Consider the following 24,755-nt stretch of genomic DNA (forward strand, 5'->3'; position numbering starts at 1 on the left):
AATAATCCCCAAAACTTGACTTGCTGTTTGACCAAGTAAATATTACTGATTTTAGAAACATAAAAAAGTGTATCTTAGTATCAGTGAAAAGCAAGAGTTCAATACATTAATATTTATAAAGCAGTGAATTAATGCATGATAAATTAATTCTTTAAGTCAAAAAAAGACAGTACCCATTTGCATTTCAACAAGTGAAACTTTTCCATCCATTTGACAGAGACAAGACTATAAAAGGCCTCAAATTTCTCCAATAAAAGTGGAAATTACATCTCAATATTTCGTCAGAGATTAAAAACAGAATTTTAGATGAATTATCTGATACAAAGATGGAAGTCAGGGTGCTGCTTCAAGATCTACAGAAGTAGAGCACTTTAAGACAATTAAATGATTTCCCTGCAGGCAATGTCTTTTCAATCCAAGCTAATGACATCATTTAAGGAGGATGGTCCATTTAACTGAAAGGATCTTTTACAAGGCAGACAGACAGAAGGCAATCCCRGAATGTTTTCAAGGACTTCCCATATTTCAGAATTATAATGGCGAAATGCCTACATCAGAATCTTAAACTCAAACATTAATCAACAAAATGAAAGACTAATTTTATAAGAAAAATGTAATAAAACTCATTTTAAGAAGTTTTCCCTTCATTATTTTTTCCCTTAAAGGAACCAATTCTCTCCTAATGGTAATTATGCTGCTGTGGAGTAATGATAATACTCAGGCAGCTCAGTTTTAGGCTGCTGCTGTTTTTAAAGTGAAGCCAAATCAATTCACCCACTTGCAAGTTGAATAGTAACTTTCATAAACTTTTCTACCAGTTTATATAAGCTAGCTGTGATCTTTCAGATAGAAAGCAATGTACTACTGCCTCCAGACTGTACTGTACTACTTTTAATATAGTCTGTATACCAGCCTTTAAATTGCACCACCACCTTTTCTTCATTAAAAAAAAAAAAAACCCTACAAAAAATAAAAAAGAAAAATWTCTTTCAAATGAGCCAGTAAGGGAAAACTCACAGGTTTAGTGTCTGTGTCAGCAGTTTAATGCACTTCTGTAACTCCTGAGGAGGGGGAGGTGATGTTGGGGTCCTAAACCTAAATGATCTTTCTGATATTGAAAAATCAGAGCAGGATATGCTATTTTTAAGTAGTTAAAGGAATASCAACATTTTCACATTAAAATAATATTATTAAAACTAAGACATTATACAAAACTACAAACACCTCTTGTACCTCAGAAGGCGGCATCAGTCTAAACCCAACCAAAGAGTCTTTTTACCATTTACAATAACACTCAAAGCCATGGAAGTTGTATACACATTAGGATGACATCTCTTAATAAATGATGTGGTTCTGAGGACAGGGGGAAAAAAAGTTTACCTTATGTCCCCTTAATATCCATTTCAAATTGTCAAAAACTTCAGAAAGCTGGAACGTGTGAGACATAGCGAAGAGATCTTACCACGTAAGCAGGAGCTAGAAAACGTAGAACTAGTCCTGGCTCTTAACCAGACTCCTTTCGCAAYCTTGGGCAAGTCACAGCTACTTTGCTTCCACTGTTCCTCTTCATAACAGAGAAACAATACTTACATCTTTCTAGAAATGCTGGGAAATGTTGTTGGCTTCATTATGCTTGTCTTTAAAAAAAGTATTTACAGGGGAAAACGTTTCATTTTCAGGCYTGCTGTGCCACTGATTTTTTCCCTGCCTCACACACACAATATTTCAAAGAAATGTAAGCAGTTGGAGGGTGGGAGAGAGAAGGGGCGGAGAGAAGGTTCCAGCATGTGTAAGACTGCGATGTCACATATGCACTGATTCATGCATTTCAGAAAACTACATACTTTGTTCTGTGACTGCTGTGGCAGTCCTGAAATCGACCGAGCAAAAGTGAGAAAAACACCATGAAAGAGTATCCTTAAGGCAAACAGTAAGATGACTCTGATTATCTCAATGAAATGGTTTTCAAAAAAACAATTTTTTAATTCTAATTATGCTGCCTTCTTCTTTCTTCATTTTTAAATATAAAATCATGTCAGGTGCAAATGCTGTTTTATAACACATACCAATAGCTCCAYTGAAAATGGAGGGAGTTCCACCAACCCAAGCCAAAATTTCCTGAGTTTGGATATGCACTTATTCAACTGTTACTGTCAGTCAAAATGCAAAGGAACAACAGCAAWAATTAGGTGATTTTAGTTTAAGGACTCAACTTTTGACACTCTACATCTTTCTCCACATAAAGAACATGTTTCCTCAAGCGGTAAATAAGTAGCACATCAAAAGAATGCTATTAAAGCCTGAACAKAGTAATATGGAAATAAAACTAAGGAAGTGGCATTGCACAAAGTAATACTGTTCCTAGCCACCTGGCCATTTCCTTATTTYTAATAAAGGAGGAAGAGATTTCTGTGGACTTCAGCAGCCACAGTAGATTTAATTCCACTTCCTGTTACACACCTTCTTTACAACCTAGGCCCTCCAGCTGTATATCTGCACCTCTATTTCCAAACATTTTTCTCCCACTTTTTTGTCTTATCCTGATTAGGTTTTCTGGAGCATGAAATTATTTAAATTCATTCATACAGTAAAGGATCCTAAAACTGCCTTGATCCAATGAAAGTAAGGTGACACATGCAAAACACATTACCTCATTTACTGGCTCTTAGCCAATTTTCATGGCTTTTTCATTCAGCTTCAGTTTGTCCATAAACTAAACTACCAAAGCAGCCAATGAATCTATAATTACCAACAAAACTGTGTCAAAATAAAAATCTAGTCATTATAAAGGTTCATTTTTATATTGTTTCCCACAAAAGTGTTTGCATCTGATGCACTCTCAGAAAAACTTGCAATCCTCTAAAAATAACATATTTTGACAACAAATTCTCCAAAACACCTAACAAAACGGTGCTAGAGAACACCATACAGAAGGGGTCAGTGAGACAAGTACTAAAGGACAAGACTCTTGAATCAACTTTTCATATTATTTCATATGGATATTTCAATTATCCATACCATTACATGCCTTATATCACTACCAAAGCCCATTTCTGTGCAAGATCAGAGGTATACTGAACAAATAAAATTACTAATTGCTGTTCTATTTGTTCTAATGTCATTAGTATCATTTTATTCAATAGTACATGTCTTAGCYAATAAAACATACTGACAAAAGAATTTACTTCTGCATATGTAAGGGAAATACAACACACAAGGGTAATTTGGTTCAAAATATTTACAAATTACTGATATATTACTTAGAACAATCTTACAGATGAAGAAGCTAACATGAAAAAGCCATTCAGAGCTAGACATTTGACTCTCGGTCACAAAGAATTCATTAATAATTCCATGAGAATCATCAATGTAATTATCAAACCAAAAGCACAAATTGTGGCCACATGTATACAACAGTAGGAACCAGAACAGGTAGTTATGTTGAAACTGCACTTTTTCTTATAATCATGTTACCTTATAATAGCATTCTTCTGTTTTGATTGTTAAAAGAGAAGGGGAACACAAACAACAACCTAAATCATTCCAGTTCCCATTGAAACTATTTTTTTTCTCAATTTTAAAATGATTTTCATCCATTTAGCTTGTTCAGTTTCAATACAKGATTGTCAGGTTTTTAAACATTTTGACTCAACAGACCTGCTTTTTGTACAATATGTTCACCTTCTTGGTTTCTATTTGTAAATTTTATTAATTGAAGGCTATTTTTAATTGAAAAACTAAACCATTTCTAACTGCAAATATATTGAAAAATTCTCTACCTGGCATTTCCATCGTAGAACCTGGAAAGGAGAAGTCCGCTGAGAAAATGACTGACCTAGAGATTTTATAAAGGCTCAGACACCCTTTCCAAAACACAACAAGCAGCTATTTGGTATCAACACAGTATGTTATGAATTGCTGCACYTCATTATCAATCCTTGAAAAGGGAAACAAACCTCCCTCAAAATGTCTGTTTCTGAAGGACAAAGGCAATTAACAGGGGCAGGTGAAAAAAAACCACCAATGACAGTGTTTTAGAGTGGCAGGGGAATTCAAAGATGCCATATGCATTATAGGTTATATATCCTAAATTAAGGCTTAAAGGCAACAAGAACTATAGATTCCTCAGACCTCTTCAAAGTTGAATTTATCCCAAGTTGAAAACATCCTGGAAGCACAAMAAACCTGGATTAATTTCTCTTCTCAACATACACATTTGTAAAGGTAAAAACCCTTGCAAACTCTGTCTTTAAAAAAGTAACAAAATTATGCTAATATAAACATGGTAGTATCTTAATTATGGCAGTCTACCCAAAAATAGACATAGTGACGCTGCATTCTGCCTTCACACTATTCAGTGTTCTGCACATCTTAAAATACTCCTTATTTCTAGCCCTTTTGAGCTATAAAAACAAAAATGAGCYACAATAATTAAATAAAATATTCTTTATATGTATTATGGGTATGTTCATACACAAGTCAGTCACCCAGTATCTCAATGACTGTTAATGAAACTGAAAGCCTAATTAGCAAGAYGAGGGGAATAACCCCAGCGTTCTGGCCCACCTCCAGTATGAATAATTGCTTCTACCTATGCAAAATCCCCCCTGTCATTTCAATTAGGTGAAATATTCCTCACATCCTGCTCTTAAATTGCTGGGTATTGTTTATAGTGCCATTGTATGAGCTGCTGCATTCTACCCTGGATGTGGCTGCATTTTGAGAGCAAAAATATGGCAACTCCTACTTTTAGTTACTTCATTCAAAAACCTRGTTTTGCAAAAGGCTATCTGCTATCGGGAAAAAGAACCAAACAACTAAAAAAAAAACCCAGCACTAATTTATTGTGCATATATTAATGACAGAAGTATAAAATCTGTGTAGAACACAGGCAACACCTTAACAGGTCTTGAGGTATAAAAATAAGTCAATCAGACATAAGCATCTCTTTGGCAATTCAGCAGCATAACAAGTAGCCACCTTATCACACTACCATAACTTTGAATGTCTCAGAAATTAAGCCAAAGCTAACACCTCTAGCAAATGACTGTGAAATCCTACCATCACATTAAAATGCCCTTATAAAACCTCATATATATACACAWCAAATTTAACAAGGAAGAGAATTATATCAGTCATCAACCAGCCTTTTGAGGGCCTCCCAAACCACAGTTTTATTGTACCTATTCTTTGACTTTGCTTCCTGCTCAACAGTGTGCACACCCTGAATACCTGTTCCCCAAAACAGTCACCAATTCCCCCCAATGCTTTCATTTTGCCTCACTCCATAATCTCCAAAATTCTGCAAAAAGCCTAAAATTTGCATTACAATTCACTTTCAATTGTTCATCTGACTAAAAAAAATCCTAATTTTAAAAGGATTTAGAACTTTTGTAGGTTTAAAGTTGATTAAAAGAGGGACATTTGGGGCTTGTTATTGTTTCAACACATCAGTGTTTTCTTGCTCTCCTCTTTGGAGTCTGAACTSCCACTAAAATGGTTATTAATAAGTAAACTCCAGAATGATTACATTACCCACAGTCCTTGTATTGTTTACTCCTCCTCTAAATCACTCTGCCCCTTAAAGATACTTTTAATTGACAATAAAATCCACTTAGAAAGGTATTCACTGGTTTGAGTCATGAAAGTTAAAGGTATGTTTTATTTAGGAAAATATGCAAGCAGATATCTGCAGAAATTTACATTAACACTAACTGTACTTGGTGTTTCATGAAACATTTCAGTAACCACATCAGCGATTTATTGTTATTTATTGTTATGGCAGTACGGAAACTTCCACAATAAAATAGAGACCAGGAGTGAAAAGAGYTGTAAAACCATAAAAAAAAGTTTGCTTTTTTTCTTGTCCTGGCCTCTTAGGACTGTAAATCTCAGGCTTTCTTTTTCCTAAATTGTCTTCTTTCAAGGATTACCAGTGTTATAAATACCTTTGCCTTCTACTGACTAGACACATTTTCTCCTATAGACTCACTTCCTGTGGAAAACATTACATTCAAAATTACACATACACTATTAGAATTGCGACCACTGCTGCAATTCTGTTCATGTATTAAAAAAAGTGCTAAGAATAGAGCAGCTTTCACTTATCATTATCTTCCGTAAAAGGAATATCACTCTTGCATGGGAAATAGCAACATAAAAATAAAAAATTATTTCAAAATACAGTAGAAAATAATTTCCATTAAGCACACCTGCTGGGGAAAAAGCTGCAYACACCAACGATTATGCGTAAGTGTGCATCTGTCCTTTAAATACGCATAGCAGTAATAGCTTAAATGCAGCTCAAATCATGGCCAGTCTTGCTGCATATACAAATCTACACCAGGCAGTGCTAAATTAAAAAGCACCTCTGATAAGTTTGCAAAAGACAAAAAAAAAAAATTGGTTGTAAACTCTGCATTGCAAAGATCTCTTTTGTCTGTCAATCAACACAAAAGTATTATTCCACCATCACAAAAGGCAAACCTTTGGAGGCAGTATAGGTCTGTGTGTTGTGCAAATGTGCAGTTGCTAAGAAGCAAATATGCTTCTCCTCTAATCAAATAGCCCAGCTCAGCAATGCTGCTGGCTTGGGGCAAGAAGCAAATTCCACCAGCCACAAACTTAGAAACAGTCTTGAATTATTTGTTGCTGACCGCTGGCTGAACCCTGTCCTGATGAGCACCATCACCATTAGCCACTTCTCAGTGTATTCCATCAACCAATGGCAATAGCAGCATGCTACAGCTCAGGCTGCAAGGAATTGATCAAACAGGGTAATGAGACTATTTCTTCATGGAGGTTATTTTAAATGAATATAAATATTTTCTTTCTACATAATTTGCCACAAAAGGTCACTGAACTCCCTGTGATTCTAAAGAAAAATGCTGTGGTATCCCCTTTATATATTTGAGTTAGGATATAGCCAACAAACAATTCTGGGCATTTTTGATGATCGTGTAAATCTTAATGAGGTGGCATCCCAGACAATTGATTAGCAGCAACGTTCAATCTTCACATTTAGTTACGAACAAAAAGAAGATTTGACGCTATTTTAGAAAATCATGATATAGCCATGCCCTTAAAATCTTTCATGAAAGAATATATTCTGTGAGCCTAAAGACTTACATTTTTGCTATTAACAATAGATCATGCATATTTAGCTATGCCTGCCTTATTTTGATATTACAGCCCTTTCTATGGATTCTTTCAACTGAACTCATATGTTAAAAATACCTACTTTGTGTCTGAATGAAGTTACTGATGAGAGCTGCATTCAGACACCCTGTCTGTCGTAGCTGCTTTCTTTAAAAAACTACTATAAAGAGACATGAAGAGAYACTTGAAAATTAATTCAAAGCAACTGCTACAAAAATCCCATCAAGGCCCTCCTTGTCCCATACAAGATTTTTAATCCTATCATTTCCAGTACTGGACAATTTCTCCAATGCTGGGAAAACATGTAAATATTGATTTAAATACCAGTCTAATAGTATTTTTTTTAACAAAAGCATTACACTAGGATAGTACTACAACTATGATAAAGAAATAGTGCTTATTTCATTCTCCTTTTTGGGATAATAATACAAAAATATTCCAAGAGGCCAACTAAACACAATTGCTCATGTTTGAGAATTTCCAAGGTGACCTTGAACAACTTTAGATAAATACTTTCRACACAAAAGAAAATGTATATTCACACCCAGGGATGAGTATAATTCATTCATCTGAGACACAGCATTTGAAAATGAAGGTTAAAATATAAATTYARAAAAAATATATTAAAGATTTTAATTAGTTTGCCTTGTCCTGATTAATAGGAGTTCACTTGCATAATAATAGAACAGGCTTTGGATTTTTTTTTTTCAATACCCTTACAATATGCAAAACGTGGGGTTTTTTTAACAACACAAAATAAAAAAATGTGTTATCTGAAATTCCATTCCTCTTATGTGGCTGGGATCCTCTGCTCCTCAGGCTTTTTTCTCCATAAATTAATGTCTCTGACCAGTAGAGGAAATAWWTTTTTTTTWAAAMCCAAAAAAATTAAATTTGTAAGAATGTTAATAATATTTACAAAAATAGTTTAGACCAACAGGATTTTCCACCCCTATTAAAATACTGTTTCCAGAGCATTCCCTTCTAACTCTTTATCAATACCATCATTATATATTGTATGACAGTGAAGTGCATCTAAGGCTTCAAAAGAATAAAGCAGCTCAGATATGTTTGCTCTATTGAGCCAGCATTTCTACATTTTTAGATCTTATTTTTTTAAGAAAAGTTGACAGCAGAAAAAGCTGTAATCCTGTAAGGAAAAAAGAGAGCTTTGTTGGCCATTTATTCCAAAACATAAAGCTTATTATAACACAGACCCTACAAATTCTTGCCATTCATTCATCATGTCTTTTAAAAGTCAGTTTCCAAAAATAAAAAGGAAACAATTATTGTTGGAGATATTTAAAAACCTGTGAGAGAAYATGAAGCTAGGACTATTCAAAACGCAGAAAATCCTGAGAAACTGTTTTCAACACAGATTAAAGAAGCCAATTTATGCATAAATCCTATTTTTTTTTCCTCAAAGCAATCTCATATTAAGTCCTAAATTCAATTGAAAGAAAAAAAAAAAAAAAAAAAAAAAAAAAAAAAAAAAAAAAACAAAAAAAAAAAAAAAAAAAAAAAAAAAAAAAAAAAGTGGTCCCTTACAATACCAATAAAAAACAACATTCATTTGGGGGGAGGAAGAAATCAGCACCTACTCACAAAAGACACCTCATCAACRGACTAACATTTGACAAAAATCAGTGGAAACAGCAAAGAAGCCAATACAACTTCCAGTGCCAAGAAGCCAGATGGCACTGCTGGAAAAATTATATCTACAGACTGGCAGCTTGATCCCATGATTATTGCCCAAGGGAGGAGGAAGAGGAAAACAAGAGGTATTTCAGTGTGATGGAGTAAATCAATTATCACCAGCTCACTACGGCATTTTCACATTATTTTTATACCACATTCTAAATATCACTCCAGTGAACGAGAGCACTGGAAGATTACAGCAATCTGAGGTGGAAAAAAGGTGTGCCATACATTAAAAAAGCAATCCATATGTAAATGTACCTCAGTCAACTGCATTATACAGTCCATATTTCCAAACAAAATTTGCAGATATATTGTGGTTAACAAGTTAAAACAAAGTTTTTATTTTGCTAGTTATATTTTTGTCCTGAAATTCCAACATTATCTGCAAAGATTACAGACAAAAACATCTCTGCACTTCTCAATACGATTACATTCTTTTGTATATATTCAAACGTTAACATGCAGTTATTTTACACATACAATTACCAAGTAAACAYTTTGCTAAAATATTTCAAAAATGTTTGATCAAACAAGTTTGTGGTAGTCTCACCAATTATTTTTCTGATAAAATACAGTGTTTAAGCTAGCTTCTGAAGAAGCTGTTAGAGAAAAATCAGTCCATTCCTACCATAAGGAAAGCAGCTCTAGGAAACTGTAAGACAAGTTTTTCCTCCACTACCTTCACATGCATACATATAAACAAAAAACAGACGGAATTATAAGAATGTATTAGACTCTSTGAAAACAGGCAAGGTTAATATATATTTTTAATTGGAAGTCAATGACAACACTTGCATTAACTTTTTTTCCAGGCAACTGTAATAACAAGGCCCATTTCCTGTACCCTTCCTTGCAAAAGATCACATCCTATATACCTGCCAAAAGGACTTCACTTCACTTGTTTCCAATGCATTTTCATCTTATTGCACAGCCATGTACACAGTCTAAATATCCTTCTGCTCCCATTCATATTATTTCAAGACTAATCCTTTTCCCTTACCTCTTCAATGTGATGCACAAGTGCAGATATGCAAACCATATAAATTGCATCTTTGAATATACATTGGGAGTATGTATACATCACCAAGTCCAAGCTATGAATGCGTCATCCCTGGTGTTTTCAAGGCCAGGTTGGAYGGGGCTTTAAAGAACCTGGTCTAATGGAAGATGACCCTGCCCATGGCAGGGGAGTTAGAACTACACAATCTTTAAGGTCCCTTTCATCCCAAACCACTCTATGATTTTATGATGTAGAGAAATACAAAATTTGACTGTTGAGTAACAAGTGAAAAGTTGTTTTATATGAAGAAGAGAATATCTCTCAAAAGGTATTATCAGGCTCTGATGGASTTTGCATTAAGGAACATGTGTCCACATTCAGGCAGAGTAAATATACAGAAGGACAGGAAAATCTCATTGAAAGCAGAAGAGGTTTCCCTCCATTATGTAGTGTWGGTTCATTCATAATTCCTTGCCCAAAAGAGGCTCAAAACTATTTCTGACTACAGCAGCAGAGAAGACAACACCAAGACACCCATGGGTTATTACTCATCATTACGATGGAAGCGGTGAATAGGCTGTGCCTAATATTAGTTAAGAAACCATAGTAGCAATTTTGAATTGGAGAAAATATGGCATTCAACAGTTTTAGTCTGCCACTCTACTCTTAAATCCTACTGTTGTAAGTAATCCAAGTAAACATCTATAAAAATTACTGAGGAAAACTTCAAACTAATACTGCCTAGTGGCAGATATCCAAAGAAGCATGGYTCCTGCTGAAAATTTTTAAGCAGAAAGCAATTATCTGCAACATCTTCTTCAGAAGGCCAGTAATTCAGTGGATACCATAAGATTTAATCTACTATGTGGGAGYTTTTTGCAAAACAACTCAAGAAACCTCTTCATGACATAGTTTTTACTTTTCCACTCAAATTTAATCTCAAAATTCACAAATATTAATCCACTGCAATMTAACTTTCATTTAAAAGGAAACAAACCCCAATGCACCAAATAATGCCGGGACTGCATGATGCCTGACAGAAAACAGGCCTATTTTGTTCTTGCTTAAGATCTACAGATTCATTTCACACCTCTACAGAAAGTAGTAATCCGTTAACAYACAAAAACAGGAACATGACAAAAATCTTTCTCTGTTTATTAGGATTGATACASATTTCATGCATGCAATTAATTACATTTGGGCACAAATTCTTAATCACCAATTCAGAGGAAGAAATGCCTATGCCAAACTTAGCTTGTACTTACACTGCAAGGCTATACTTTTTTTTCCAGTAGGTTCCTATATCCAGGGACCTCCAAAGCCTCAACCTTGAGACAAAATATGAATTACCACACAGAGCATTGTTTTTAACAATTCTGATCTTGTCTAAAACAAAAAAAAGCCACTATGGTTATGTAGGGTTTTTTCCCCCCAAGATGTTTGTGACCACTGCATTAGAATATGTTGAAGGCAGACCCATCTTTCTGTCCTAGGTGGTAGATATCAGGAAGGAAAAGATGCCTCTTGCCTTGAATGCCAAGCAGCACCAGTCTCTTAGACTTGCTCTCCTCTGGTACCAGAAGGGTACCCACCTCAAGATGCCACTGSAGTAGTGTGAAGCTGTTCTATCATCTACAACTGATGCATCTTTCTGGTTCTAGAAGGAAAGGAGTAAGGAGCAGAATGGAAGCTGCCTTGCCTGTTGCTTGACAGGAAGAAAGAGAACTGCAGAGAAATCAGGAGGTACAAACACACTCAGACATACTAAAGCACTGATAAGGTCCTAAAATCATAATTAACTGCCTCCAAAATACCTGAAAAGYTTATCACATATGCAAGAGGAAGAGGGGAAACCCCTCCTCTTCCTTTTTATGTCAGATATTTGTGATGCATAAGAAGTGAACTTGAAGAACATTAGGCCAACAAGCAATATAAAATAAACAGAAAAATCTATTCACTTCAACTTTCTAGGCTTTTTTTTAACCATAATATTGTTACATATCTCGAATAAAATTATGACCTAATACGAAAAAGAAATGGGTTAAGCAGGCGATTATTTAGTTTTTATTGTGGATATTGTCCTATGTAGTGGTGGAGTATACCAGACTGTTTTGTTATTGCTCAGTCACTGAAGCAACCTAGATGAAATAAAATGAGCAACAAACCATGTCATCTCTCCCATGGGAAAAAGGTAAATGTTAAAAGAACACAGGGGTTTACTGTTTGATAGCAAGTTTTTCATGACAATAATTAGAAGTTCAAACATTTTAGCATCATCAATTTGTACACGCTGTTAACCTACATGATGCCATTTTTAACTTTATTGTTGACTTTAATAGGGCCAAAATTTCACTTTAAACTTCTGCTTCCTAWCAGAAATTATTCCCTTATGATCTGTATAAATGGTTTAAATCAAAATTAATTAGATTAGCTTTGCATATTTCCCATATGCACTTTTTTTTAAACTTCTTGCTTCTCTATCTAAGTCATTGCTGCTATATGCATTCTGTGGATTCTACAAMTAAACCAGCAAGCAACCAAGCACTTCAGTTATTTGTTGTTTTCATAAGATTTCAAYATGCGGAAAGTTATAAAAGTTCTACTCAGTCTTCAAAAATATTCATTAGAGAAGAGAAAAAAATAGGAAATACACAATTGCCATGTCTTTTATGGACAAAAGAGAGTCAAATGCCAACAGATTGACAGAGTTTAGGGTAGGTATTCTCTCCTAGCAAGCAGAGTGCAGCACTGGGACAAGCTGTCCAAGGGACAGTGCAATTGCACCAGTAAGGATTTTTAGRAAAGATGAGAATAGGTGGCCACCAAGAAACATCTCAGGCAGACTATGGGTGACACATTGATTTCACTCTTAAGGCCTCTCCTATTCAACAAGGAGTTGATCGTCTTYATAGCTTTTGACAATTCAATCAAGTTAGCACCCTCTTCTCATATGTTAAACAAACAGATTTGCATCTGGGAATTTATGCACATATAGTTGGTCACACATGCATCAATATCCTTGTAAACAGCATTTAAAAAAATACTTCATATTTTAAGTTCCTCTTCAGAATGTCTTACTTACCACTGTGTTCCATCAGCTTGTAAAAGATTGTACTCTGGATGACATCTAAACTCTCCATAAGTGACTCAGCCTAAATTCCTGGTGATGTACCCTTCCTCTAACCTCAGCATATGACATCAGGAATTCTAGAGTTCAATCTTCCTGCTTAAGCAGAAAGTTGCTCATTACAACTTTTTTACAATTTTGAAAGCAACATTTCTGACCATCATATTACCTCTTCAGCCTGAAATGCAGAACCATAATCCTATTTACAATTCTGACAAGAACAAGCATACCCTCAAAACAAAATTAGCATGCCAAAGTCCAGTCTTTACCCATTTTCCATACGATAGGCTACTGCCCTCCTGCCAGTTCCTAGAAAGAGCATGAAGTAGAAGCTGACTTTTATCACCAAAGATCAAGTGTCCAAGTAAACCTAAATCTTAATTCCCCTCAATATGATCCTTTTTATTCAGTCTTGAATATTAAAAGAGGTATAAGGAATAATAAAATACCTRGGTTTCTACCTTCAATGAGATGTACCAATGAGAAAAACAAGACAAATAAAAAAGTTTCTCACTGCTCTGAATGGCTGTCATGTAATTACAATCTCTCCAATATTGAAAGCAAATAACTTAGCTCCTACAATAACTCAGGTAAACTTCCAATGCYGTGATCCCCAACACAACCAAACATCCTCTCCATATACATGATAATGTTACTAAAAAATGTTACTCAGCACTAGGCTGGAAGGATWAGAAGGGCAAAAGGAGAAAGGACAGAAATTCCTAGTTGCATTCTCCATTCTYCAACCTTTGATACCTTAGTTGCTAGGAGTGCTTAACCTGGCTCTRAGAGGAACACAGTTTTTGCTTTAACATAGTGCCTCAAAAATAAACAAAGTAGGAATGTAGTTGAAGAAGTGGGAAAATACTTGTGTGCAAGCACAAACATACGGCCTTACACTGAACTACACCCCTCTTCTTCAGTGACAGCATTCAAACAACTGTGCATAGCAAATAGGAAAAATTAGGGGGGGGGAAAAAAGCTTAATCAAGTTTTTGTATTTGAGACTTAAAAYATGAAAAGAAGCAGCATGCAAAATTCAGTCACACAATTTTTCATTCTCACTTGATCAATCAAGCTGCAAAATGTGATGTTCTATAAGTAAATATTATAGATCATGTAAAATAGTTGACTCCAACCTGCAAAGACTTGTATAGAACTTTTCCAAAGTTCCTACATGAAAATGAAGTGCTGARGCCTGTCGCTTCATCCAAAAATTATAGCAAGAAAATCTTTTTGCAGGGAGCAATAAATTTTGCTCATTTTCAAGACTGCACTTTGATGAAAACAGTTAAAGCACAATCCTTTCATTTTTGTTTCCTTGAAGTTCTGCAAATGCCCAGTTTTGCTTGCTCCAGCCCTACCTTCCTCCAGTTCAACTATGGGGAAATTCAATATGAGATTCTCAGACTGTTTTAAAATTTTCTACTAAAATGCATATTTAACTCATAAGCYATAGCCAAATATCTTAATCTGAAGAGCATACAAGTCCCTAGACTTGTATATTTTTAGTACTTCTTTCATCCTTACATTCTGAAGGCAACATATCTAGACCATACCATGATCTAAATTATTAGACCATGATCTAAATTATTTTTCACACCATTCACTGTGATCTTTTAGATCCAGTAATTATCTAATCACRTACTCCCTGCAGAACCAAACAGACGTGTCTTCTTCAGAGGTTGACTTCCCAAGTCAGAAAGTTTGATCCTTTAACACTCATGATGTTACTTACTATAGAATCGAGTAACCATACTATAAACCAAAGAAAAAAAATTTAGAATTTAAAAAAATCCCTATATATCATAAAAGAATATTACAGCATTATTAAACTGGAAAGTTTAAGCCTGTCATTGAACCTGTATTTAATAACATCCTAGGAAACTTGAAAATTAAATGAAAAATARTAACTTTTTTTCCATTTACTTCTCAACCAGAAGTAAGTTTGTTTCCAACTCGAGAGAAAATCTTGGTATTTCAATTTTAAAATATTTTGGTAYGCTTTGGTTTTAAACTAATCAAGACATATGCATTTCCCACTACATTCATTGTTCAAAACACAGATGGAAGGGGAGTAAGAAATTGCAAGACATAACATTGTTATACAATGTACTATACAAAAACCTGTCATTTAAGTTGCAAGAAACCTAGTCATCAATAAGTGAAAAAATACCTCGCTCAAAAATCAATTATGTTGAGTCTTTTGTATAGAGAAGTAGTACACCTTTCAGGCAACTGGTATTAATGAGCAGACATGGCTATAGAATCTCCATCTGTTTTTCTGACAAAGCTGTGACTACTCCAGTCTCTCATTGAAATTCCATTAATCTGGTGCACCAAGGACCAATGCGAAAATCAAAACTCCATCTAACCCTTTATCAGCTCACAATAACCTACAAGTGAACTCTGCCTGTTAGCATACAGCAAGTTATGATTTTGCTATCAATCAGGCTGTTAGCCAATACAAAAAAAAAAAAAAATCAAGTTAAGACCAGAGTGCCTGGCTGTGCTGTTTTGTTTGGTCTGTCTTGTTTTTCAGTTTGTTATTTTATTTGGGGGTTTTGTTGTGCTTTAYCCCTCTACCAATTTCTGTAGGGTGTCTGGACATGTAAGCCCATGCATCATTCTCTTTCGCTGTGATTTAATTGCTGCCAGCAATCAAGTCAAAGCATCACTGAAGTGTGCTTGAATTTCATTAGATGATATAACTTATGCTACTTTCCTACAGTACCTAATAAACCATAAAGAAACCAAAACACATATGGCTTGAGGGAATAACTGGAAAATTAGGTGGCCATTTGGGAACTGAGTGAACTTTTGAACCAGAGGAACAGAGAAAAAGAAATATTAAAAGGAAAGACAGACTTAGAATGCACACAGAGACGTGGGGGTTTGACCTTTTCAGTACCTAGAAAATTACATTAGCATTATGAAAAATACATATCATGTTTAGAGTTTATAATCCATCAAAGTTTAGATACTTTGTTAGTGCCTACCATAAGGTAAAAGTCAAAAGGACAACATAACAATCAGATTTGACAAAAGGCCTTTAGGTGACCTGTGCTAATTTAGTTATCTCATACTTATTGTTAAATGGATTATCTCTCTTGTAATTAATACACCATTAGACAAAGGTCACACAAAAACTCTAGGATTTTACAATGACTGTAACGTACACATAACACACTAATCCTTTATCTGTTACCAAGTGGGTGCCTTCGCAAATTATGTTTTGACAGTAATGCCACAAAGTCAAATTGTGACACTTTCACAAGTCATAAAAACCTTGCAGTCTAATTCAAGTATATAAAGAGAAATGCCTTGGGTTTTTTTCACCGAAAACATATATAGAAGGTTTTACATAAAAATAAGAATGGACTCTAATATAAATAAAAATCACCTCAATTTGATTACCTATAGATAGGGCCCTCTGTTAATGATGAGAGCCTTGATCCTTCACAAATCAGATTTTAGATCTGTACAGAGACCTGCTGAATTAGACTGAGCTTAATTATGTAATCTCAAACTAAGCTTACAGACCTTACAGACCTAGTTTTCTTGAGTAGGATTTAAATATTGAATATTAACAGAYTGCTAAAAAACAAAAATACAGTATTAACCTTCAACAAACCCATTCATGCCTATTAGAACTGAAACAAATGGCACCTCTGGGGATCAATCCACCTCTTATAAGATTTTCCCAACATACATTTTCATATATAGGCTAGGTGGCTAGACTGGAATGAYGGATTATATATGTTAAAATCAAATGGTCTTAGAATGACACACTGGACATTCAAAGAGAAAAAGAGGAACAGTGTTTACTCCAATAAATGCAGTATTTACAGATCAGAATTTACCACTTTCTCTCAAATTTTCCTCATGCTGTACTCCCACTAGGTAAATTAAAGATAATTTATCATAAAATACAGAAAGACCGCTGAGGTAAAATCACCTCAAATATAAAAGAATCGCACCCTCTATATTTCTACYTAAACTGGTACAAATTAGTCAAGATGTTGTTGAGCAGCTAATACACCTACTCTCATAACTTCCACAATAGGCTAAAAATTAATGACCCAGCTATACAAACTCGTATAGTATTTCACATACTCTTGCCTCAGCATTCTTCAGCCATTCATTATTTAGGTTTATGAACATTATCACTTCTCTCTTGATTAACTGTTTTGAAACAATTCTGTAATCATATCTCCTATTAAATAGTCATATAATTTTGTCACATACCCTTTACGCAATCAGTACCATGTTATTAAGTTACAATTAGAAATAATGATAAGATTATGTTTGYAAGCAAAAATAAATACATGCAAAGTTGCATTCATCTGTAGTTTTGAAAATTAGCTTGTGTTTTATAAAAGCCATATTCAATTTGACTGATAATTACATTTCAGCCAGAGAGCAAAAAGGCCTGGTTTTACTTTTTTTAATAGAAGGTCACACTGCCAACAYGCAATAAGCTCAATATAAAAAAGAAGTGTGATTATTATTGTTATACATTTTACAGAGTTCTGGACATAAAAAAAAAAAAGCATTATTCTGAATCAGTGGTTAGAAGGTTTATCACTTATGCATGTACTTGACTTATCCCTGTTCTGCAATAGACATAATTTTATACCTCATAAAAGCAATTTATGTTTCCAAAGGGAATAATCTGGATAATATAAAATGTGGAGTGCTACATTGCAGGAAGCATATTTTCATTCAGCAATTGTATTTCGAGACGGAGCTGCACAGTTTGATCATCATATCATGTCAGAAAACATCATTCACTAGTAAGTCTATCTAACTTCTAGTGYCACAAATTAATATACATCGTTAATTTATTTGTACATATACTTAATTTACTGCCATATATTATCCATAGAAGGTGTTTGTATTATGTATACAATAAACTAATCTCAAAAATATGGACAGTACACTAAAACAAGCTTGTTAACATTTGAAATATTCAATTGTTCATGTCTTCAGAACAGTCACATTTAGCACTAAACTTAATGAATACAAAATAAAACAACATGGAAAACAGCTATGGAGCATAGCCTTTTTTTAAATGCAAACCCAAATTTAAAATTTATGTAACAAAAACATTGTACAAAAGACTGTCTTAATGGAAGGAAACATTGTAGGAATAATTAATTTAATATTTTATGAACCTATTCTGCATGGAGTTTGCTGAAAAATATCAATCACATAAACCGTTTCATTATTTATTAGATAAATAATACAGTAAGCCATTAAGTAGCACAATAAAATTAAGCAAGAATCTGATAATGTTGAATTAACAAACAATTTGTTACTACAAATATTCACACTGTTTTAGCCACTGATCTATCTTTAAAAACATACGCATCAACAGAAACTGCTTTGTTATCAAAAATCATGAGTTTAGAAACACTATGTAAATCCGAGAGAGCTTCACTATGCTCTAGGACCACTAGAGAGAGCTCTTCAGTTCTTTTAAAGGTTCCTGTAAAGGTAAGAAAAGTGTCCAGCTGTGCAGCTTATCTGTTTATCTGTTTTCCAACGCTAACATTCGCATCACGAGGATCTGATTGCATCAGTTCATAGAAAATTGGCAAATCTAGTACATTCTAAGGTAAATAGTGTCACATACCATCAGAAGGTGCTTCATCCTCTTTATCATATCGGTCGGATGCTATTGAGACGCTATCGGGAGGYGAAGAAAGAGAGTTCTCAGACTCTTCCTCATCTTCCAGCCCTGTAAAAGTCAAAATATATTGCTAGTTAAATAGTCTATCACACAAATACACAGAATAGAAATATGTATGGTAGTAAGAAGGATATTAATTCCTATCTGGAACTGAAAAGATCTTATTTCTCACGGACACTCAGACTCCAGTGCGGCTGTGAGCGATGCCGTTCTAGGGCTACCTTCTGACCCAATGCATAAATGCTGCTAGAGCAGTTTCCCTAAACGCTGTCATATAATGAACCTGCTCCCAGCACTGCACAGCGGGCAGCTGCTCACAAGGGGGAAAAGAAACACCATAGCAAAGAGGTGGGAAAGAGAAAACACTGGCAGAAGAAAAAAAGGAGAGCACCAGGCTCCGAAGTTCTGCCTGTCTTAGTGCAGGATGGAGCAGCAGCAACTTCCCAGGGAATGCCAAACTACTGTTGGCAGCAGTTTGTTGACCTCTACCCACTTGCACTGCTCTTCACTGTAATTAGGCATTGCTTTGAAAAATCCTGTGTGCATTGCTCCCATGAAACTGGGAGCGGAATTACTGTCTGSCAGCACCTGGTATGAACCTGTGGCTTAATGCAGATTCTGTTAATTAATTTCTTGCCCAACTGAGAGTTTCACTACAAGAGATACAAAATCTACATTATCAGCTAACCTAATGCACTCTGATCAGTGTCATGCATAAGCGTGAAGGTSTGGGAAAGATGTAGTGAAATCAATATTAGTCGAGGCTTTCACTTAATTAGACAAAACTTAACTTCTTCTTCCCAAAACTCAGTATGTTTTCTCAGATATGTTTAATACATTTAGGCAAAGAAAAGCAGGGAAAATAACAAACTACATTGCTCCTAAAAAGAACAAATCAAGTCTTGGTGAAGGAGAAAAAGCTAAATATKACAAAAATCACCAGACCAGAATCATGAAGTTGATGATCCAATAGATCAAATGGTCTGCAAATTTCTTGAAAACCATGTAAATTGTTCAAGCATGGCCTTTTGGGATATACATACACAAAAAGCTTTCCAGAGACCCCCAAATATCCTTCTCTAGTCAYGTGCTCCCTTTTGGAGCACTTAGAAAACTAATTTCTAAGAATCCAAAATAAACCCATGCATAGTGAAAATATTCTTCTCCACAGACACAGATATTGCATTCATCAGTAGGACTGCCGAGCCATGGCTGTTTTACCCCCTCATGTTGAATAACAGAAATACAGAGGAAATTCAGAGACTACATCCAGAAAGCACCATGGCTGTTTGTAAAGTACAGCAAGTGTTCTATGCAGTCAAAACAACAAAGCCTGGTATTTGGTTTGCTGGAGTTCTTTTACATTCAAAGATTGTCAAATACCAGCTTAGTTTTCCCTTCATTGATTTAGTATGCTTTTTTTGGGAAAGCTTCCTTCCAAGCTCCCATGCCATTTAACAACTGCTCTAAATCTGAACCTGATTCCAACCTATTTTTGACACAGGCCTCTTCCAGTAGCACGTCAGTCATCGTGTTAATCTGATCAAAATATTTGCACTTCATCACACCTGTCAAACCAATCAAAAGTAAATTATTTCTCTCTAGGATTCACCTCTTCCTCCAAACAGAAAAACACAGAGCAGATAGCATATGAACAGAAAATATTATGCCATATTTATAACCAACATGATCATCTTTCACACTTAGATGCCAGAGACCAGTTGCCTCTCTCTCTTTGCCTATATATATCTTTATTAGATGATACACTCCATATAAGAAGAGCAGATATGATATTCACAGCCTATAAAATGGCAAAAGTTGTTCCACTGTTTTCTTGTCCTAAACTTTTGCTRGTGCTGGAATGCATTGAATATATGTGTATATGTAAGCAGTGKTTGTCAATCTAAAATGTCCTCTTATCAGCTATGCATAAACATGTTATCATTTAACCTTCATGAAAGTGACAGCAGAAATTTAAAATATTAGGCTGTATTTCTAGAAGAAAACAATTCCACAAAAACCACACTCCAGCACATATAATTCATGGGCTGAATAGCAAACCTTAGCATATTTGAATGAATAACACCTGTGGATGGCAAGTAGGGGAGTACACAGAAAGAACATCTCCAGAGGATTTTGCCCCACTCAGCAATACCTAATCTCTCATGTACGTTTGTACAGCTGCACTGTTACCTCGCTCTTCTAAGTCACCCTACCACCATTTTCCAATTAYGCTTAGGTTTTCAAATTCAGTAAACATTTGTGCTTTACTTTCATATAAAAGCCRGATGACYAAGAACAAGGGACTTTTTAATACAYAGATACATATTTAGGGCATACCATATACCTATCACAGATTGTGCTGGTTTTGACTTGGATAGACTTAATTATTTTCACAGTAGCTGGTAGCAGGTTATATTTTGGATTTGGCTAAAAACAGGGTKGATAAAACATGCATGTTTTAGTTACTCCTGAGCAGTGCTCATGGTGTCAAGACCTTTTCCTCTCACACCATCCCACCTGTGAGTGGCCTGGGGGTATGCACAAGAAGTTGGGAGGGGACACAGCTGGGACAGCTGATCCCAACTGACCAAAGGGATATTCCATACCATATGATGCTATGCTCAGCATATAAAACTGGGAGGAAAAGGAAGTGGGGGACATTTAGAGTGATGATGTTTGTCTTTCTAAATCACTGTTACTTGYGAYGGAGTCYTGCTCTCCTGGGAATGGCTGAACACCTCTCTACCTATGGCAAGTGATGAATGAATTCCTCRTTATGTTTTGCTTATGAGTGCAGATTTTGTTTCACCTATTATATCAACTTTATATCAACCGATGAGTTTTCTCACTTYTACCCKTCCRATAATCTCCTCTATCCCAGCGGGGGCAAATGAGCGAGGGACTATGTGGGGCTTAGTTGCCATCTGGAGTTAAAACCATGACAGTAATATACTGTATTTGAAACAACAAAAACCGTGGCAACACTGAATGAAGCTTTAGAAAAAAACAAGTATCTGTCCTATGTCTACAATACCCAAATTCAAAATGCTCTTAAAACAAAACAACCAAAAAAGAAAAGTGTTGAGAGTATTATGAAGAAAGAAATTAGATACTYGGTGCTTTATAGTTGTCAAAGCATTCTCTACATGTCAAATCCTAAATAAGGCTTGAAGACTTCAATGAAAAGAAAAAGCCCTCATTGAGAAATGATTTATATAATTGTTTTGATTGTCTGTGTCATACAATACTACATTTAGGTACCCACACTTCACATGAAAAATGCGGAGAATAGGTGGCAGACTCTAGACAAGTACAAGGAACCTGCACTCATGCAGGACTAGATTAAACAAAAAAGTCCTCCATTTTTATTTCACAGTAAATAAAAATAGTGGAAAATAAATGATTGTTTTCATAAATTTATATTRTACACTAAAAAAATGCAATTCTTAAATCATCTAATTTGTACAGAAGAATTGCAGGCATTTCCATAGTAAAGCTCTGGAGCTTTAACAGCCAACATTTCACAATGTGTTTATGCACCAACATAAAAGAAGGACTACTTTCTGGTATCCACACTGGAGGTTTGCCTYCTAGTTCTGTCAGGGTTAAAAGATACCTCAGGACCGAAAGCTATTAATATATAAAGGCATTACTCCTGACAGTTCACAGGGAGGCTTCCTGTTGATCCTGTGTTGTGTCTTACGTTCCCAGAGTAATCTCTGTCCTTTCTCCACTACCAATGTGTTGCATTGCAGTTTATACTCCACTTACGGAGTAAGAGCAGACAGAATTGCATTTGAAGCTCCATGTGTTACTCCTTGAACAGTCAGAGGAGTCACTGTTGAGCAGTACAAACCACTATTCTCTTCAGGTGCCAAGTATCTAAAAATACACCCAAAAAGCATCAATAAATTAAAAGAAAAGCATTCAACTTGCACTTATGTAATAGAAAACTGAACTACAAAGCAACAATGGGCATCAGGTAAATGTATCCAATACAATTTGCAGGCATAATTGAAAGCATTGCTGCCTAATCAAACATCTAAAAGCAAAGCATGCTCAAACAAAATGTGTATAGACTCATTAGTTGGCAGCCATTCCATTACAATCACACATWATGTCAGTAGTGCCTTGAACCCGTGCCAATGACAACAGCATAAATTTTGCATCTCATTTCTATGGTCATAAAATTAATGACCAGTTTAAAAATACTTCTTTGCAAAAGTTATTGCCTAAAGAAATGACATGAATGTGTCCCTGTTATGCAGCCACAAGTATAATTATGGAGTTGATGCTCATTAATACAGTTTTTTTWTGTTTCCCCAGAATAACATATGATTTATCTGGAAGTTGGGAAAAAAATTGAATCATTAACAGTAGATATTTAACAGTCACAACAAAAATATGTACATGAATGGACTCTATCCTTCAGTTTCTGCAACTAAAACTAATCTCTTACAGGTTTGATAGTATTGATAGATCAATAATTTATTATGTCTGTAACAAAAAAATACAATGTCATTTCTTATTAAATGCTACCTTTTCCATTACAGCTTACTTACTGATTCAGAAAATAATGCATMAGTTTACCACATTAGGAACAGAGCATAAAACAAACTCTCTTCATTGCATCAAGGGCTGTACTTCAGTTCCTACCCCCTGTTCAGAAGACTTTCAACAAATTTGGTTGGTGCAAGCTCAGTATAATGAAYAGGACAATATTACATTATAAGAATCCAGTGCAAAAAAACAGACTTCTCTTTTCCCCCAAGAATTCATTTTCTTATGCAACAGTGAGATTATAGTAATGAATTCCTAAGCGTTAAAGATAGTGCTYCCACCACTTAATCTAAAAAGAGCAAGCAAGATGTTTCAGCCAATGCCTCTGAAAGATACTTGCTAGCTCACATCGTCAGATAACKAAACACTTTCAATTAATTTCTAAAAATGTCTAGACAGAATGATGCATTAAAACTGCTCAATTTAAGAGAAATAAAACAACTCAGGAAAATAAAAAGACATGTAGGCCAAACCACCCAGCTTCTTGCCATTTCAGAAGGTCCCACGTCATAGCAGGTTGAAATCAGTTCCTACTGTCCTATCTCTGCCACAGTAAGAACTCACCAAACAATGGACTGGATGAAGCCATCAAGCAGATCAAGCAAGGTTCTCTCACTACACAGTTTTTCATAAGAACAAGTAGTCAAAGYTGCTTTCAAGCTGGCAGGGGTATACTTTAGCCATTTGATAGGGCCAGCTTTTATTTTTAAGGTGCTACTGACCCAATCCACCAGTTGTTCTGCAGGAATGGATTCTTCTGACAACTGCTTTTTCAATCTATGCTTTGCCATGCAGTCTGCTCCAACATGCTTGTTCCTGAAGGGCCTTCTAGGGTTCCCTATTAACATGATGATTTTTAATGGCTTGTTTTATAAAGGTCAAGCAGCTACTTTAGCAACTACCTCTTAAAACAATACTGAAGCAACATGAAGTTTGCAAGCAAATACACTTCAAGCAAGAAAATCAACTGCAACTTTTACTGGCTGAGCTGCCTCTCCTTCTTACGACGAATATCAGGACAAGACCATTTTGTGCTGCACTGGCGGCTGTATCTTGTGTTACTTGAAATTGCACTTGGCATGGACACCTCACAGATAACAGCTGCGTGTAGCTGAAAGGGACAACACAGTGACTTGCCTGCAGTGAAACCTCCCAGATTTCCAGGATAGAGTGATATTTGGCACACTTTTGAAGCATTTGATGGGCTCTTCAGAAATACGTCATGATGATCCTCAAAGAACTAGGTAATAACTAAGCCATCTCTTTCCCATTTATGGTTGAATACTAATGATGTATTTATGCTCTTGACTAAAAAGTTCGAGTGTGTTAAAATATAGAACTGGCATGCACATGTAGATCTGGTGGCCACAAGATACTGACTCCCTTTCTCAAGTCCAAAAAGACTCCTACCTGCTGCCATTTCCTGAAAAGGAGTGTGCAGAGGAAAAAAAAAATAAAAAGGAAATATCACCTCTATTAAAAAAACAGAATAGAAAAAAAAAATAAAATAC

At 35.3% G+C, this 24,755-nt stretch overlaps 1 protein-coding gene across 1 annotated transcript in view; it reads right to left on the minus strand.

Moving 5' to 3' along the window:
• The window catches only part of SKAP2 (src kinase associated phosphoprotein 2), a 117,855-nt gene that overhangs the window by 75,941 nt on the left and 17,159 nt on the right, over nt 1-24,755 (minus strand). The window contains exon 4 of the mRNA XM_057365488.1: nt 18,625-18,729. Coding sequence (XP_057221471.1) covers nt 18,625-18,729 — 105 coding nt within the window. The remainder of the gene's footprint in view (nt 1-18,624; nt 18,730-24,755) is intronic.

Source organism: Malurus melanocephalus, unplaced genomic scaffold (genome assembly GCF_030028575.1).
Source record: "Malurus melanocephalus ecotype Western Australia unplaced genomic scaffold, MMel_1.1 scaffold_53, whole genome shotgun sequence".
In the NCBI taxonomy this organism is placed as follows: Eukaryota; Metazoa; Chordata; class Aves; order Passeriformes; family Maluridae; genus Malurus; species Malurus melanocephalus.